At 44.6% G+C, this 18,011-nt stretch overlaps 1 protein-coding gene across 1 annotated transcript in view; it reads left to right on the top strand.

Moving 5' to 3' along the window:
- SNX4 (sorting nexin 4) overlaps positions 1–18,011 on the top strand; it is an 87,853-nt gene that overhangs the window by 19,578 nt on the left and 50,264 nt on the right. The window contains exons 3-6 of the mRNA XM_055260238.2: positions 4,315–4,450; positions 4,526–4,675; positions 5,123–5,170; positions 17,338–17,393. Of these exons, the coding sequence (XP_055116213.1) occupies positions 4,315–4,450; positions 4,526–4,675; positions 5,123–5,170; positions 17,338–17,393 (390 nt within the window). The remainder of the gene's footprint in view (positions 1–4,314; positions 4,451–4,525; positions 4,676–5,122; positions 5,171–17,337; positions 17,394–18,011) is intronic.

Genomic DNA, 18,011 nt, shown 5'->3' with positions numbered 1-18,011 from the left:
TCTGCCCAAAATAAAAGTTTAAATCTTGGTGAAGATTGTCTACAGACAATTCTGAAAATTTAGTTTTTCTTCTTCTACAAGAAAGAAAGAAAAAGAGAGAAAAGAATCTTCTAAAAAAAAAAAGAAAGAAAATTTTTATACAGTAGGAAGTTTAGGAAAAGAGAGAGGTAATGTGGTTCTTCTCAAATTTAGGTCATATCATGACATATGTATGTTTATGTATCCCAGAGATTTGTGAGGTTATTTTTTAAAGATCATGGCCCTGTGAGAGGATTTTTGTTTCTGTTTTTTTGTTTTTTAAGTTAAATTAGCCACTTTAAAAATAATACTTTAAAAAACAGTGTTAGCTGTAGCCTTCTAAGTACGTTTCAAGTTTACAATGAAAAAGGATATATTTGGTATATGCCTTTTTTTTCACCCACTTGGGCAACGAAATAGGTATTGATTACTTTTGCTGCTGGGAGAGAACCTTGATTTGGATAATCTGGAATAACTTAATATATTATGTTTGTACTTGACTTTGAAATAAATAAAGGATCATTGTTTTCTTCTGTAGCCCAGTTGTAATTTGAACCTGGGAGTTAGAAGTGACCATACATCAGTAATAGCTAGACTGTGAATACATATTTAAGTAGATCATCAATAAATGTGTGGTACACAAAAGGATCATTGAGTCAACTTTCATAACTGTATTTCAATATAAATTTTTTTTAAAACATGGATTTTATACTTAAAAACATGTTGGAATTACTTGAAAAATTGGTTAAACGACTGCAGGGTTTGGGGTAGGGCCCAGGATTTTACATTTTTTATGTAAAGGTCCAGCTGCTTTCAGTACAGATGGGCCATGGACCTTTTTTTTTTTTTTTTTTGGGTGGAGTCTCACTGCATCACCCAGGCTGGAATGCAGTGATGTGATCTTGACTCACTGTAATCTCCTCTTCCCAGGCTCAAGCGATTCTCCCACCTCAGCTTCCTGAGTAGGTGAGATTACAGACTTGCACCACCACACCCAGCTAATTTTTGTATTTTTAGTAAAGATGGGGTTTTGCCATGTTGGCCAGCCTGGTCTTGAACTCCTGACCTCAAGTGATCTGCCTGCCTTGGCCTCCTCCCAAAGTGCTGGAATTACAGGTGTGAGCCAATGTGCCCAGCTGGACCATGATTTTTGATTGTTGTCTTTTAAACTACAAAGCCTTTCCATTTTAAGACAGGTTTATCTGTCTTTCCTCTTTATGATTTGTGATTTTTCTGTTTTAAGAAATTCTTCCCTACTCCACATCATATAGACATGGGATTTGAGAAATACTGATTTTGAATAGATTGTTTTATACTATCCCTAAGGTTAACTGACCTTCATCAACCACAATCATCAAATTTCTTAATTTAATTATCTAGTATTATTTCTGTAATTCAGTGTTTTGCAGACAGTTGTGGACAATTATGAGTATTATTGACCCTTCATGTTAACTAGAAATTCAACTTCTGTCATGTAGCTTACCTACCTACCTACCTTTTGGATACAAGTAGAAAGCCCATTTAGCAACTGTCTGTAGTCCAATTGTCGACAGGGTTTTGTTTCTGGTTTTTGTTTGTTTTTTTTTTTTTTTTTAGCCACCTAATTAAAAATTAGTGTTAACTGTAGCTTCCAAAGTAAATTCTTTTTTTTTTTTTTTTTTTTTTTTTTTGAGACGGAGTCTTGCTCTGTCGCCCAGGCTGGAGTGCAGTGGCACGATCTCGGCTCATTGCAACCTCCGCCCTCCAGGGTTCATACCATTCTCCTGCCTCAGCCTCCCGAGTGGCTGGGACTACAGGTGCGCAACACCACGCCTGGGTAATTTTTTGTATGTTTTAGTAGAGACGGGGTTTCACCGTGTTTGTTAGCCAGGGTAGTCTCGATCTCCTGAGCTCGCGATCTGCCCACCTCGGCCTCCCAAAGTGCTGGGATTACAGGCATGAGCCACTGCGCCCGGCCAGTAAATTCTTAAGTTTAAAATTAAACAGGATGTTTTTGGTATGTGCCTATTCTATAGTGTTGTAGTTTAGTGGGCTAAGATTGAATAAGACTAAAGTCACTGGTTTTTAATTCCCCAAGAGATTTTTGTATGTGTTCCTCTTCATTGAATATGAACTCTTTTAAAATAAGTATGTGTCTCTTTTAGAATAGGTATTAATGCCTTGATGGCTTGTAAGGCAGTATGTTATTAATTCTTTTAATTGGTAAAACATGGTTAATGATCATATTTTCATTGTGGGGGTTAAATATTACAAGTAAAACCATTTAGGTGCTATTGAATAGTTGTTGAGTGATTAGATAAATGAGGTAGTTTTGGGGTCTAATGAAAGTCTTCTCTGTGCTTTTAGTCAGTTTCTAATGAAACTACTAGACCCTGCCTTTTTGTTTTGTTTTTTTTTTTTTTTTTGGTGTTTGTTTTTTTTGAGATGGAGTTTCGCTCTTGTTGCCCAGGCTGGAGTGCGTTGGTGCGATCTCAGCTCAATGTAACCTCTGCCTCCTGGGTTCAAGCAATTCTGTCTCAGCCTCCTGGGTAGCTGGGATTACAGGCACCTGCCACCATGCCCAGATAATTTTTTGTATTTTTAGTAGAGGTGGGGTTTCACCATGTTGGCCAGGCTGGTCTCGAACTCCTGACCTCGGGTGATCCACCCACCTTGACCTCCCAAAGTGCTGGGATTACAGGCGTGAGCCACCACATCCAACCGCATTATTTTTTTTCTTTTTTTAAACACTTATGCAGACCTTCTGTCAGCCCTGTAGGTGATAAAGCTTATAGGCTTTATTTATCCACTTATTTACAAGTTTTGGGTTTTGTTGGTAGTGATTTTGAATAATTTGAAACTTGAGATTAACCCAAGTATTTTTTTAGCTGAAGTTGGGAATTGTAATTGGGATAGTATTAGTTATAACTAATGTCTAGGTATACTCTTTAAAATGAATTACGATTTAATAATTCTATATTTTTGCCATGGGAGCCATTTGTGCATTTTGCATTTCATATTTTGGTTCATTTTTATTAATATGCAATGAATACATTTAGTAGCAAACTTAAAAAATGATAAAAATGAGCATCTATTGTGCTGAGCATGGCATGATGTAAATACTTTCTCTAGACTTTATTTGGAGACTGATTTAACTTCTATGACTTTTTGTCCTAATGTACAAATACACCTTGTGCATTTCATGGAGGGCAAACAGGTTATTGTCAAGCAAATTAGAAAATAGCAAGATCTGATAATGTTTAAAAGACTGGTGCTTCCTAATAGGGCTTACTTATGCTGGCAAGAAATCCTAAGTAGTCAAAATATTTAAAATATCCTTTATATGATTTTACCTTAACTTTCCCCCAAAAGTAAGTTGAGCTTTTATATGTGTGAGACATGGCGTTGCCTACCAGCCCTTTATAATTAAAAGTAAGACAAGAGATGAATTTTTATGATCCCTCTTCGCCACTCTTTCAGAGCTAATTAATATTTTGTTCTTTTGGATATTTCTTGGTACTTGGATTAATCTGATTTATTAATAACCTAAATTGAAGTTTTTGTGGTGTCTTGGTCTTTGTTGTGAATGTTATTCTCTCATTGCGGCAGAAGTGAAGTTAAAAATGCTTTTTATTTAATGAAGCACTAGCTAAACTAGATTTTATCATATTATAAAATCAATTATTTATACATTAAGGCTTTTAGAGTGTTCTTAATAAAACTGTTTCTGTTATGTTTAAACAGGCTTTCTGTAACAGAAAGAAAGTGGTTAGGAGTAAGGGCTTTGAAATCAGATAGATCTGAGTGCCTTATCCACAGACCTTTGTGATCATAGGCAGAGCATATACTGTGCAGCTCTGTCCTCATCTGTAAAATGAGGATAATAAATCTCTGCCTCACAGGGTTGTCATAAGGATTAAATATGAAAATACATGAGGCCAAGGCAGGAGGATGGCTTAAGCCCGGGAGTTTGACACCAGCCTGGGCAACATAGCTGGACCCCATCTCTACAAAAAATTAAAGTATTAGCCAATGTGGTGACATGTGCCTGTGGTCCCAGCTACTCAGGAGGCTGAGGTGGGAGGATTGCCTGAGCCCAGGAGGCGAAGGCTGCAGTGAGCTGTGATTGCACCACTGCACTCCAGCCTGAGCGACAGTGAGACCCTGTCTTGGAAAAAAAAAAAAGAAAATGTATGAAAAGTTCTTTACTTAGTGCCTGGTTCATAATCATTCTGTAGTTATAATTTTAAAGGTGATTGTGTTTATGTGTATGTATTTTTGTTTTTAAAAAATAAGTATTGTTCTGTTCCTTTTCAGGTCAGTTGAACATACCAATAGTCAGAGTGTCCTAACAGACTCACTGTGGCGGCGATATAGTGAATTTGAGTTGTTGAGAAGCTACCTTTTAGTTTACTATCCACATATTGTTGTGCCACCTCTGCCAGAAAAACGGGTAAGAGGTGAAATGGCAGTAGTTTAGAAGTATTCAGCATTGAGACTATTCTTAATGATTATTTTGTTTACCTAGGCAGAATTTGTTTGGCATAAACTCTCTGCTGACAACATGGATCCAGATTTTGTGGAGAGGCGACGGATTGGTTTAGAAAACTTTCTCTTGAGGATTGCTTCACATCCCATCCTTTGTAGAGACAAAATCTTCTATCTGTTTTTAACACAGGTATTTTTCTTTTATTTAGTCTTAGTAAAATATTCATTTAATTTGGGTTTCTTAAAAAAATTGTAGAATACTTATTTTAAGGATCTTTTCATTAATTTATATGCAATTTATTTTTTTGTTATGAATTTCTAATTAGTGGATTATGTCATTCTTTTGGCTAACATTTTTCTATTTAAAGATACTGATGATGGTATTTTTGGTATCATTTAAATAATATTAAAATTTGTCTTCAGTATTTTGAAGCCCAGATCTATAAAATCTTGGGTTCACCTTTGGTAATCTTTCAGAAGTTGGATTGAATGTTTAATTTTGAAGTGAAAAGAAATTTTTTTAAACCTCTCTCTCCAATTCCTGCTGAAGTAAGAACAGAATGATAGAAATTTAATTTACTTAATTTGGAATATTTGCTTTGTAATAATGATTTCTAAAATTAACTTCAATTTTTAGGAAGGTAACTGGAAGGATACTGTGAATGAAACTGGGTTTCAGCTGAAGGTAAGAATATTTCTATGAAATTTGCCATGTTCCTTTACAGTTCCCAGCATGGTGCCATGCACTCATTGGGAACTTGGTATTTATTGAATAAATGAATGTTGGAAATCATCTTACAATAAATATCATTGGTAAGGTTTTCAAAGAAACACTACAATTCACTTTCGATTTGTGTAATTTTAGTTACTAATGAGACTATAATGGGCAAATTTATTCTACAGGGAAAGAACATTTTGAAACAGTAATTTTTTTTTTTTAGTTAGTGTTTATAGTAATGAAGCAGTAATTTAAATACAAGTTGTAGATTTTCCCCAGTGTACTAGTATTATACCTTGCCTCTTTTTTTCTTCTGTCCTGTTTCCACTCATATCCCTGCCACCGAAAATTGCTCACTCTATCAGATATGAAAGAGTCCAACCTTAGCAGTCTAAAAGATAAGCCCTTAGTCATGCTTCTTCTGTCTGTTCAGACATGGTGGCCTGTTTGAAATGGGGACAAAGGAGTCATTTTGAAATAGTTCTAAGTTTTATCTGTTAGTGGTACAGGATTATTTAGTTTTTGTAACGCTTTTTAAATTTAGTCATTAGAATTAGTGTTTGTGAATGAGATGATGATTTGAAAATCGAGGAGCATAGTAGTGGTAAGCTAGGCACTCGAGTTCTATGCTGCTGTTTATTTCTTCCCTAAAAGAAATACAAAGGTTATTACAAACTTTTTTAAGTTTTCATCTCTGGTGTAAACTGAATACGTAAGTAGACTAACAGAATATAAATTGATATATAACATAATATAAATTGTTAAATGACTCACATAATACAGTACCAAAAGTTCAATATATGTCTAGACAAGAAGAAGAAAATTTTTTTACGGTAATTTAAAAAACACTTCCCATGCATTGGCCCATAGATATTTGAAATTTGGCACAAAACAAACTAGAAAGAGGAAAATTTTTTTCTGCAGAGAACATATGATAAACTAGTTCTGTCATAAACTGATTCTAATTTATAAATATTTTGGGGTTTTTATGATTTTGAGACAGAGTCTTGCTCTGTCACCCAGGCCAGAGTGCAGTGGTGTGATGATGGCTCACTGCAGCCTTGAACTCCTGGACTCAAGCGATCCGCCTGCCTCAGCCTGCCAAGTAGCTGAGACTACAGGTGCATGCCACCATACCTAGCTAATTTAAAGATTTTTCTTTTGTAGAGATGAGGTCTCACTATGTTGCCCAGGCTAGTTTCGAACTCCTGGGCTCAATCGATTCTCTCCCCTCAGCCTCCCAAAGTGCTAGTTTTACTGTGCCCAGCTATAAATATTTAGTTGACAGATATACTGAAACAATTAGAATTTTCTTGGCTGTAATTCATCACTTTATAACACTCAGAGGGAATGGTAGAATTTGAGTTTAGGGATGGATCTGAAATAACTTGGAAGTTTAAAAACTGATTTATGTTTAGATAGAGTTTTCTGAAAAATAGTTTGATATGTTAAAAGCTAACAAGGAAAAGATTAAAATACAATCGTTTTAGTGAATTCTCTTTATATAACAAAAATTTTAAAAATTCTAGTCATTAAGTCTTTACGGCAGTTAATAGTTATCAGTTTTTGTCTTTGAATCCAGTTTTTGACCATAACTTTAGTGATTCTGAGAAAACTCTTGAGTTTCTCCATCATTATAAAATTGCTATTTACCAGTGCCTTGAATCTTTTTTTTTTTTACTTTTTTTTTTTTTATTAATTTTTTTTGCATACAAAAACAATAAACATTTTCTAAAAATACATACAAACAAAAAGATGCGTATCAAACATATTAGGAAGGTTGCACATGGGAAGTCGGGGAATAGAAATGGGGGGTGGGAGTTAAAATAAATGAGAGAGGGACTTTATATGGATCAGTGATAATAACTCAATCCTCTATTTGACAAAGAAGAGGGAGAAGGAAGAGGAAGAAAAAGAAAGTGGGATAAAGGATCAGAAAGGGAGGAAAATAGAAAAAATTAGAGTATGACTCCAGGGTAGACCTGTTTTGTTGTCACTGAGTTGGTTGGTTGGTTTGTCTGTTGTATTCTTCATGTTTTGCCAAGTTGGCCAGACTGGTCTCGAACTCCTAGCCCGAAGTGATCAACCCGCCTCACCCCCCAGAGTGCCAGGACCACAGGCGTGAGCCACCACGTCCAGCCCCCACATTGCTTCTGGCCTCCGTGGTAGACCTCCCAGACGGGGTAGCCAGGCAGAGACGCTCCTCACTTCTTCCCAGACGATAGGTGGCCAGGCAGAGGCGCTCCTCACTTCCCAGACGATGGGTGGTCAGGCAGAGGCGCTCCTCACTTCCCAGACGGTGGGAGGCCGGGCAGAGGCACTCTTCACTTCCCAGACGGGGCAGCCGGGCAGAGGCGCTCCTCACTTCCCAGACGGAGCGGCCAGGCAGAGGAGCTCCTCACTTCTACCCAGACACGGGGCGGCCGGGCAGAGGAGCTCCTCACTTCCCAGACGGGGCGGCCAGGCAGAGACGCTCCTCACTTCTTCCCAGACGATAGGTGGCCGGGCAGAGGCGCTCCTCACTTCCCAGACGATGGGTGGCCGGGCAGAGGCGCTCCTCACCTCCCAGACGATGGGTGGCCGGGCAGAGGCACTCCTCACCTCCCAGATGGGGCGGCCGGGCAGAGGCGCTCCTCACCTCCCAGACGATGGGTGGCCGGGCAGAGGCGCTCCTCACTTCCCAGATGGGGCGGCCGGGCAGAGGCGCTCCTCACCTCCCAGATGATGGGTGGCCGGGCAGAGGCGCTCCTCACCTCCCAGACGATGGGTGGCCGGGCAGAGGCACTCCTCACTTCCCAGATGGGGCGGCCGGGCAGAGGCGCTCCTCACCTCCCAGACGATGGGTGGCCGGGCAGAGGCGCTCTTCACCTCCCAGACGATGGGTGGCCGGGCAGAGGCACTCCTCACCTCCCAGACGATGGGTGGCCGGGCAGAGGCGCTCCTCACCTCCCAGATGATGGGTGGCCGGGCAGAGGCGCTCCTCACCTCCCAGACGAGGCGGCCGGGCAGAGGTGCTCCTCACTTCCTCCCGGACGGGGTGGCCGGGCAGAGGCGCTCCTCACCTCCCAGACGATGGGAGGCCGGGCAGAGGCGCTCCTCACCTCCCAGACGATGGGAGGCCGGGCAGAGGTGCTCTTCATTTCTTCCCGGACGGGGCGGCCGGGCAGAGGCGCTCCTCACTTCCCGGACGGGGCGGCCGGGCAGAGGCGCTCCTCACTTCCCAGACGGGGCGGCCGGGCAGAGGCGCTCCTCACTTCTTCCCGGACGGGGCGGCCGGGCAGAGGCGCTCCTCACTTCTTCCCGGACGGGGCGGCCGGGCAGAGGCGCTCCTCACTTCTTCCCAGACGGGGCGGCCGGGCAGAGGCGCTCCTCACTTCCTCCCAGATGGGGTGGCCGGGCAGAGGCGCTCCTCACCTCCCAGACGATGGGAGGCCGGGCAGAGGCGCTCCTCACTTCTTCCCGGACGGGGCACCCGGGCAGAGGCGCTCCTCACTTCTTGCCAGACGGGGCGGCCGGGCAGAGGCGCTCCTCACTTCCCAGACGGGGCGGCCGGGCAGAGGCGCTCCTCACTTCCCAGACGGGGCAGCCGGGCAGAGGCGCTCCTCACTTCTTCCCGGACGGGGCGCCCAAGCAGAGGCGCTCCTCACTTCCCGGACGGGGCGGCCAGGCAGAGGCGCTCCTCACTTCTTCCCGGACGGGGCGGCCGGGCAGAGGCGCTCCTCACTTCTTCCCGGACGGGGCGGCCGGGCAGAGGCGCTCCTCACTTCTTCCCGGACGGGGCGGCCGGGCAGAGGCGCTCCTCACTTCTTCCCAGACGGGGTGGCCGGGCAGAGGCGCTGCTCACCTCCCAGACGATGGGTGGCCGGGCAGAGGCACTCCTCACTTCCCAGACGGGGCAGCCGGGCAGAGGCGCTCCTCACTTCCCAGACGATGGGTGGCCGGGCAGAGGCGCTCCTCACCTCCCAGATGGGGCGGCCGGGCAGAGGTGCTCCTCACTTCTTCCCGGACGGGGCGCCCGGGCAGAGGCGCTCCTCATTTCTTCCCGGACGGGGCGGCCGGGCAGAGGCGCTCCTCACTTCCCAGACGGGGCGGCCGGGCAGAGGCGCTTCTCACTTCTTCCCGGACGGGGCGCCCAAGCAGAGGCGCTCCTCACTTCTTCCCGGACGGGGCGCCCAAGCAGAGGCACTCCTCACTTCTTCCCGGACGGGGCGGCCGGGCAGAGGCGCTCCTCACTTCTTCCCGGACGGGGCGGCCGGGCAGAGGCGCTCCTCACTTCCTCCCGGACGGGGCGGCCGGGCAGAGGCGCTCCTCACCTCCCAGACGATGGGAGGCCGGGCAGAGGCGCTCCTCACTTCTTCCCGGACGGGGCGGCCGGGCAGAGGCGCTCCTCACTTCTTCCCGGACGGGGCGGCCGGGCAGAGGCGCTCCTCACTTCTTCCCAGACGGGGCGGCCGGGCAGAGGCGCTCCTCACTTCCTCCCAGATGGGGTGGCCGGGCAGAGGCGCTCCTCACCTCCCAGACGATGGGAGGCCGGGCAGAGGCGCTCCTCACTTCTTCCCGGACGGGGCACCCGGGCAGAGGCGCTCCTCACTTCTTCCCAGACGGGGCGGCCGGGCAGAGGCGCTCCTCACTTCCCAGACGGGGCGGCCGGGCAGAGGCGCTCCTCACTTCCCAGACGGGGCAGCCGGGCAGAGGCGCTCCTCACTTCTTCCCGGACGGGGCGCCCAAGCAGAGGCGCTCCTCACTTCTTCCCGGACGGGGCGGCCGGGCAGAGGCGCTCCTCACTTCTTCCCGGACGGGGCGGCCGGGCAGAGGCGCTCCTCACTTCTTCCCGGACGGGGCGGCCGGGCAGAGGCGCTCCTCACTTCTTCCCGGACGGGGCGGCCGGGCAGAGGCGCTCCTCACTTCTTCCCGGACGGGGCGCCCGGGCAGAGGCGCTCCTCACTTCTTCCCGGACGGGGCGGCCGGGCAGAGGCGCTCCTCACTTCTTCCCGGACGGGGCGGCCGGGCAGAGGCGCTGCTCACCTCCCAGACGATGGGTGGCCGGGCAGAGGCATTCCTCACTTCCCAGACGGGGCAGCCGGGCAGAGGCGCTCCTCACCTCCCAGATGGGGCGGCCGGGCAGAGGTGCTCCTCACTTCTTCCCGGACGGGGCGCCCGGGCAGAGGCGCTCCTCATTTCTTCCCGGACGGGGCGGCCGGGCAGAGGCGCTCCTCACTTCCCAGACGGGGCGGCCGGGCAGAGGCGCTTCTCACTTCTTCCCGGACGGGGCGCCCAAGCAGAGGCGCTCCTCACTTCTTCCCGGACGGGGCGGCCGGGCAGAGGCGCTCCTCACTTCTTCCCGGACGGGGCGGCCGGGCAGAAGCGCTCCTCACTTCCTCCCGGACGGGGCGGCCGGGCAGAGGCGCTCCTCACCTCCCAGACGATGGGAGGCCGGGCAGAGGCGCTCCTCACTTCTTCCCGGACGGGGCGGCCGGGCAGAGGCGCTCCTCACTTCTTCCCGGACGGGGCGGCCGGGCAGAGGCGCTCCTCACTTCTTCCCGGACGGGGCGGCCGGGCAGAGGCGCTCCTCACTTCTTCCCGGACGGGGCGGCCGGGCAGAGGCGCTCCTCACTTCTTCCCGGACGGGGCGGCCGGGCAGAGGCGCTCCTCACTTCTTCCTGGACGGGGCGGCCGGGCAGAGGCGCTCCTCACTTCTTCCCGGACGGGGCGGCCGGGCAGAGGCGCTCCTCACTTCCTCCTGGACGGGGCGGCCGGGCAGAGGCGCTCCTCACTTCCCAGATGGGGCGGCCGGGCAGAGGCGCTCCTCACTTCCCAGACGGTGGGTGGCCGGGCAGAGGCGCTCCTCACTTCCCAGACAGTGGGTGGCCGGGCAGAGGCGCTCCTCACTTCCCAGACGGGGCGGCCGGGCAGAGGCGCTTCCCACCTCCCAGATGGGGCGGCGGCCGGGCAGGGGCTGCAATCCCAGCACCCTGGTAGGCCAAGGTAGGCGGCTGGGGGGCGGGGGCTGCCGCGAGGCCAGACCACGCCACCGCACTCCAGCCCGGGCAACACCGAGCACTGGGTGAGCGAGACTCCGTCTGTAGTCCCAGTACCTCGGGAGGCTGAGGCGGGCAGAGCACTCGGCGTCAGGAGCTGGCGACCAGCGTGGCCAAGATGGCGAACGCGTGCCTGCAGCGAAAGGAGAAAAGGCAGGCGGTGGCGCGCGCCGGCAGTACCAGGCAGTCCGCGGCATGGGCAGCAGCAAGCCGAGTAGATTGCAGCCTGGGCCAGAGAGGGAAAAGAAGAAAGAAAGAAAGAAGGAGGGAGGGAGGGAGGGAAGGAAGGAAGGAAGGAGTGCCTTGAATCTTATGTGTAGGTGCTACTTAAGTATTTAGATAGAATGTTTTATTGTGGGGGAGCCTTCTGTATTGTACTTTTAAAAAGTGTTTGAAAGGTAATATCAATATACAGAATTAATAATTCAAAACATCAGACTTCTAATGAAGTGAGCCAGAAATGGAGAGAATTCAGAAACCCATGTGTCTCTGTATTCCTTATTTTGTTGTGGATGTTTCTTGTTTTAAGTCCTTCCTTCCATCAGGGAAATGGGACCTTTTTGCATAGCCTCATATACATGTGTACATCATACAAATGTCCACAATCATAGGTACATAGCATATGTGTGTGTGTGTGTATATAGAAAGAGAATGAGTGTGTCACATTTCACTTATCTGGAGGTCATATATTTGGCAGTTACAGCTAACCTGATCACAGTTGAAAGCTGGAACTTAAGCAAAACTGACTTCTGAGATGTTCAAGGGGATGTAACATGGCTTCCTGCTATACTTTACTACTATACTTTGGTCTTCCTGTAGCGGACCCATTAATTTTATTATAGGTATTCAGACAAATTTGGCTGTTTTTTAGGTTACAACCTATTTTAGTAGAAGATTAAAAAGTGAATGGAGACAGGCACATTGTGACAGTAGTGATAATTGACAGCTGAGCCTGATAGCAGAAAAGGAGGTAGCAGTGGTATGTGAGTCGCACATTGCAGAATGGGTACATTCAGCGTGAGGCAAAATCCCTACCCACCTGTAACCCCTAGGGCTTCACTGTATCATAGATGGGTTCAGTATTAATTGTTTGTAATGGTTAACTGGAGGCCTCAAGAAAAAGTAGAATTTTGCTTGTGTACTCTTAATTCAGTGTGTGGTCAGTGGACTGCATGTAACTCAGTTGATGGGATTGTTTGTTCAAAATACTGAATTCATCCCAGACGTACATCCCATTAGCCTAAAACTTGACAACTATTGCTATAAGGCGATATAATTTAAGAAAGATTGTCAAAAATGGTAAAAAAGAAGAAAACTTTTTTTAGAATCTAAAGCAGTTTCTTATCTGAGTATTACCATCATCATATATGCTTACTATGTGCTAAGCACTATAGTATAATTATACTATGTTTATTTTGCTGAATATTGCCTCAGTACCTTTGAGGTGAGTTAATATTCCCATTTTTTAGATGAGGAACTCTAGAACGTGACTTAGCCAAGGTCACATAATCACAAGTGATAGAGGCTGAATCCAAGTCTAGACTAACTGAAAGCCCTCCTTAATTACCATCCCATATTACCTCTCTTGCTTATTAATTATGTAATTAATATTTGCAGAGATGGTTGTGAGGAAGTGTTGAAAGCTTTATTTCTGTGAACATGAGGTCATTCTGAATGAGACCAAATATTCATATCTTATAAGAATATTTGACCTTGGCTCTTGGATTGTTATCCTCAAATTGAAATGTTATCTTACTTTAATTTTCCTTTTCTCAGACATATTTTGTCTGTAGTTTTGGCCTACTAGATTAATATATATATATATATTTTTTTTTTTTGAGACGGAGTCTTGCTCTTTCGCCCAGGCTGAAGTGCAGTGGTGCGATCTCTGCTCACTGCAAGCTCCGCCTCCCGGGTTCACCCCATTCTCCTGCCTCAGCCTCCCGAGTAGCTGGGACTACAGGCGCCCGCCACCATGCTCAGCTAATTTTATTTTTGTACTTTTTAGTAGAGATGGGGTTTCACTGTGTTAGCCAGTGTGGTCTCGATCTTCTGACCTTGTGATCTGCCTGCCTCAGCCTCCCAAAGTGCTGGGATTACAGGAGTGAGCCACCGTGCCCGGCTGGCAATATTTTCTTAAAATTTTTGAGAGTGATTATTACACCCAGCAAGATAATCATAAAATTTAGTTTCCTTCTTTCTTTTTTTTTTTTTTGGCACAGAGTCTCCCTCTGTCACTTAGGCTGGAGTGCAGTGGCATGATCTCGGCTCACTGCAAGCTCCGCCTCCCCAGTTCAAGCCATTCTCCCACCTCAGCCTCCCAAGTAGCTGGGACTACAGGCGCCCACCACCACGCCTGGCTAATTTTTTTTGTATTTTTAGTAGAGACGGGGTTTCACCGTGTTAGCCAGGATGGTCTTGATCTCCTGACCTAGTGATCCGCCTGCCTCGGCCTCCCAAAGTGCTGGGATTACAGGTGTGAGCCACCATGCCCGGCCAAAATTTAGTTTCTTTTTATCTGTGTTTTATTTAACATAAGCATGAGCAACCAATTTTTTCATCATTACTGGTTATTGGCATTTCTTCTTTTTCGGGGGGGTGGAATATTTATATAAATACTCAATCTGGGCTTGGTGGCATGTTCCTATAGTTCTAGCTACTTGGGAAGCTGAGGCAGGAGGATCACTTGAGCCCAGGAGTTTGAGACCAGACTGGGTAACATAGCGAGACTCTGTTTCTATTTAAAAATAAATACATACACAAAATATAAATACTCATTTTACTTAATTCAGCGAAAGAAGAGCAAAGGGTTTATCCCTAGAGTAATGAACGTATAAACTAGTTGCTTTAGTATAAAAGTAACATTTTAACTCAGTTAACATAGTTAGTCATGAAAGCATTGTTCTAAATACCCAATCCTTAAATGAATTTAGGCTGATTCATAAGAACCCTGGACCCTGCCTCTTCCTTGGGGCAAGGACTACCGGAGCCAAGGTCTGGGCCCTTAGTTAGGATCTCTGTTAATCTCGTTATTGCACAGGAACTCTGAGAGATCCAATGTGGAGATTCCAAATGCTAGTGCCTACAGTGTGAGGTACTCTTCTAAGTGTTGTGGATACAGTAGTGAATGAGCTGGAAATATTCATAAACTCTTGTTATTGTGGAGCTTATATTTTAGTGGTTGGAGACATTGTTAGCGTTTAAATAAAAAATAAGATACTTTAAAATAATGATAAGTAGTATAAAGGACGTAAAGCATCATCCTTGTTGGGGAATATGACAGCAGGGATTATTTTTCAAGGGTTACCCTAAGATGAGTGACCATAAAGTTTATTATCCAAGTGGGACCCCTTTAGAGAGGAAATAGGGACATTTAAGATGGGGACAACATGTTGCACTCCAGCCTGGGTGACAGAGCAAGACTCTGTCTCGAAAAAAAAAAAAAAAGATTAGGACAACAATTATAAGCCAGGACTCTCCTGGGCAAACCAGGCCACATGGTCACCCTCCTTTAAAAAGCTTACGTTTGAGCTGAGACATTAGTGATGATAAGAAACCTGCACTGAAGTCACCAGAGGGCAAGGAAGAGGAATGCTCCTTGAGAGGGAGGCCCAGACTGGGTGTGCTTTACTAGGTAATGTGTGGGGGAAGATAAAGCAGGTAAAAGTGTTGCCACAGCAGCCTTTGTACAGTCCAGGGGCCACCTTCACACTGCCTTTTTATGGTTCTTATATTCTTTTTTTTTTTTTTTTTTTTTTTTGAGATGGAGTCTTGCTCTGTTTGTCACCCAGGCTGGAGTGCGGTGGCGCGATCTCGGCTCACTGCAAACTCTGCCTCACGGATTCAAGCAATTCTCCTGCCTCAGCCTCCTGAGTAGCTGGGATTACAGGCATGTGCCACCACACCTGGCTAATTTTTTGTATTTTTAGTAGGACGGGGTTTCGCCATATTGGCCAGGCTGGTTTCAAACTCCTGACCTCGTGATCCGCCCGCCTCAGCCTCCCAAAGTGCTGGGATTACAGGCATAAGCCACCGTGCCCGGCTTATGGCTCTTATATTCTTAACAGACAGCCAAGAATCAAGTGAACAAGATGATTTCAGATAATGCTGTTTTAAAGGAAGTAAAATAGGATCATAGGAAACAATAATGAATTAAGGGGCATCTTTAGGTGTTGAATGGGGAATCTGATTAGGTGGGTGATAACCTGTCAGATTTGGAACAGTCCAGGTAGTTTTTCAGAGATCCAGCAGTTTGGTGACATTTTAGTCAGCTTCCCCTTTTTTATGTAATCTTGTGAAATGAGCAGATTGAGTTGGGTGTGGAGATGGACCTCATCTGACAAAACATTTGATTAGCAAAGGTTAGAATGGTGACCTTTTACATTTATATGACTTTTAAATTGGTAAATTGGTGACTTTAAAAGTAAAAAATAAATTGCTGGTGTTAAAAAGCATGAGATTCAAGAAAAAATACAAATGAATATTTTTTTCTTCAGTGTTTTATGTAGTTTCATCCACATTTAAAGAATCACATTTTGCATGTGACTGAAGTCATGAACACTTACAAGATTCTTTGGTTTTTAGTGATTTTTAATATATGCCTTAAATTCATAGGTGTTTTTATTTATAAGGACTTTGACATATATTAGCTAATTTTTCCTTGAGATGTAAGAAGGATCCAGAATTTGTGAAATACTGATTTTAGAAATGGGAGAATTCCATAAGAGAATTCCCTAAAATCAAAATAAACTACTTTAGATATTCTTTAGATAGCCCTTTAAATCTCTTTTGGTCTGGAGTTCTAGGAGGCTGAACTTGTGAGTAGTATATTTGTTATATTTGTTTTTTATTTTCTTAGCCAAGTAATCTGGGAAGCCTTAGTAATATTTTTGTTTTGTTTGTTTATTCATTAACAGTATTTGTAATTATGGGTTGGAAGTTGTAATAGTGTAAAATTTTCAAGGTGGGATTTTAAAAACCAGACCACATTTAGAAATTGATTCCTGATTGAGCTACCTTTTATGAACTCTAATAGTTCTTGTACCTTGGTTAGAAAAGTTGTTTGGTTGTCTTTTTTTTTTGTTTTTTTTAAATGAGAATTTAGGACAGGACAGGATTTGGATGTGTTAAGTATACATTTTATGCAGTGAAATTATTATTTAGTATTTATCCCTCTGTTTCTTCTTTGAGAGTAATTATCTAGAAATAAGTGAAGAAAATAGTTAAAAAGTTGTGTTGTCTTACAACATTTTCTGCTAGCTAGAAAGTAATTGCTGTAATCTAGCTTGTTTTATTTAGTAGAGCGTTACTTAGTACATGTATTTCTATATTCTTTCTTCCAAAATATAGATTGTGAAAATGAGAAAAACCAGTGTACATTTGCTTTGGAACTACCCTCAGTAGATGCAGACTCCAAGGCAGTAGTTTCTTTTTTGAGATGGAGTCTCTCTCTGTCGTCCAGGCTGGAGTGCAGTGGCATGATCTCAATTCACTGCAACCTCCACCTCCCAGGTTCGAGCGACTCTCCTGCCTCAGCCTCCTGAGTAGCTGGGATTACAGGCACGCGCCACCACACCCAGTTAATTTTTTTGTATTTTTAGTAGAGACGGGGTTTCACCATGTTGGCCAGGCTGGTCTCAGACTCCTGACCTCAAGTGATCCTCCTGTCTCGGCCTTCCAAAGTGCTGGGATCTCAGGCATGAGCCACTGCGCCCGGCCATTAAAGCAGTAGTTTCATTTAGTTTATATATACATATCATTGCTTTTCCTGGCCTAGAGAAAAACTACTGTTTTCACATGACCTCTTCTGAATTCTAATAATGCAGCGCTATATGCCTGTTTGTGTATTGGTTGGTGTGTACAGTTGTTTTACTTTGGTACCATTGAATGCCATGTATTCAGTCTATTTTATAGTATGTTTTTGTAGTGTTTTCAAAAATAATTACTAAGTTTTTTTTAGGCATGTTTAATGTGTTTACAACAATTAATATGAAGAAAACTGTACTTGAGCATCTTAATTCTAAAGGGAAAGTAAAATTGTTTGAATTTTATACCCTGAAATGTAATTATATTAAGTGAACAAATTATTTTTTCCAGGCAGACTCCAGGTTAAAAGCGCTTAATGCAACATTCAGAGTGAAAAACCCAGACAAGTAAGGTTTTGTTTTAATAACAGTTACAATGTTGTTTTGAATGGTGCCTATCAATCTATTTAATTTTTCATTTCTGAATGTATGCACTTTATTTGCTAAATATTTTACATATTCACATTTAGTGAAATCCTTTTAAAGTCTAAAACTGAATTTGAAATTTGATAACTTGATTGGGGGTATGATTGTGACTGAAGTTTTATAAAATTAAACCATTGCTTTTTTCTAGAAGGGTTTGTTAAGTGTTGTTGCAGATATCAGAAAAATGAGAAAAGTGATTTTAATTTTATAGTTTTCCTTATATGATTTTGCTTGTTAAATATGTACAGCTCAAGATAAGAAAATTATATACTTTTTACATATACTTAATAATGAACCGTCTAGTTTGTATACCAAGAAAATTTCACGAAGGTATATGACAAATACTTGATTTTATTAATATCAGCTAGTATTTGTGAGAGCATTTCCATATTAAAAGAAGCCAGTGTATTCAGAAATTACTTAACATGGGGTGGGACTATGTATTTAAGATTTTGAGTTTGCTTAATCTTTAAATTTGGTGGATAATTCAAACTCTACATTATATGGACCTTTACTTGGCAATTTGGTTCAGTTAGAGTT

Source organism: Symphalangus syndactylus, chromosome 21, assembly GCF_028878055.3.
Source record: "Symphalangus syndactylus isolate Jambi chromosome 21, NHGRI_mSymSyn1-v2.1_pri, whole genome shotgun sequence".
In the NCBI taxonomy this organism is placed as follows: Eukaryota; Metazoa; Chordata; class Mammalia; order Primates; family Hylobatidae; genus Symphalangus; species Symphalangus syndactylus.
This window is presented reverse-complemented; position numbering and strand designations above follow the sequence as displayed.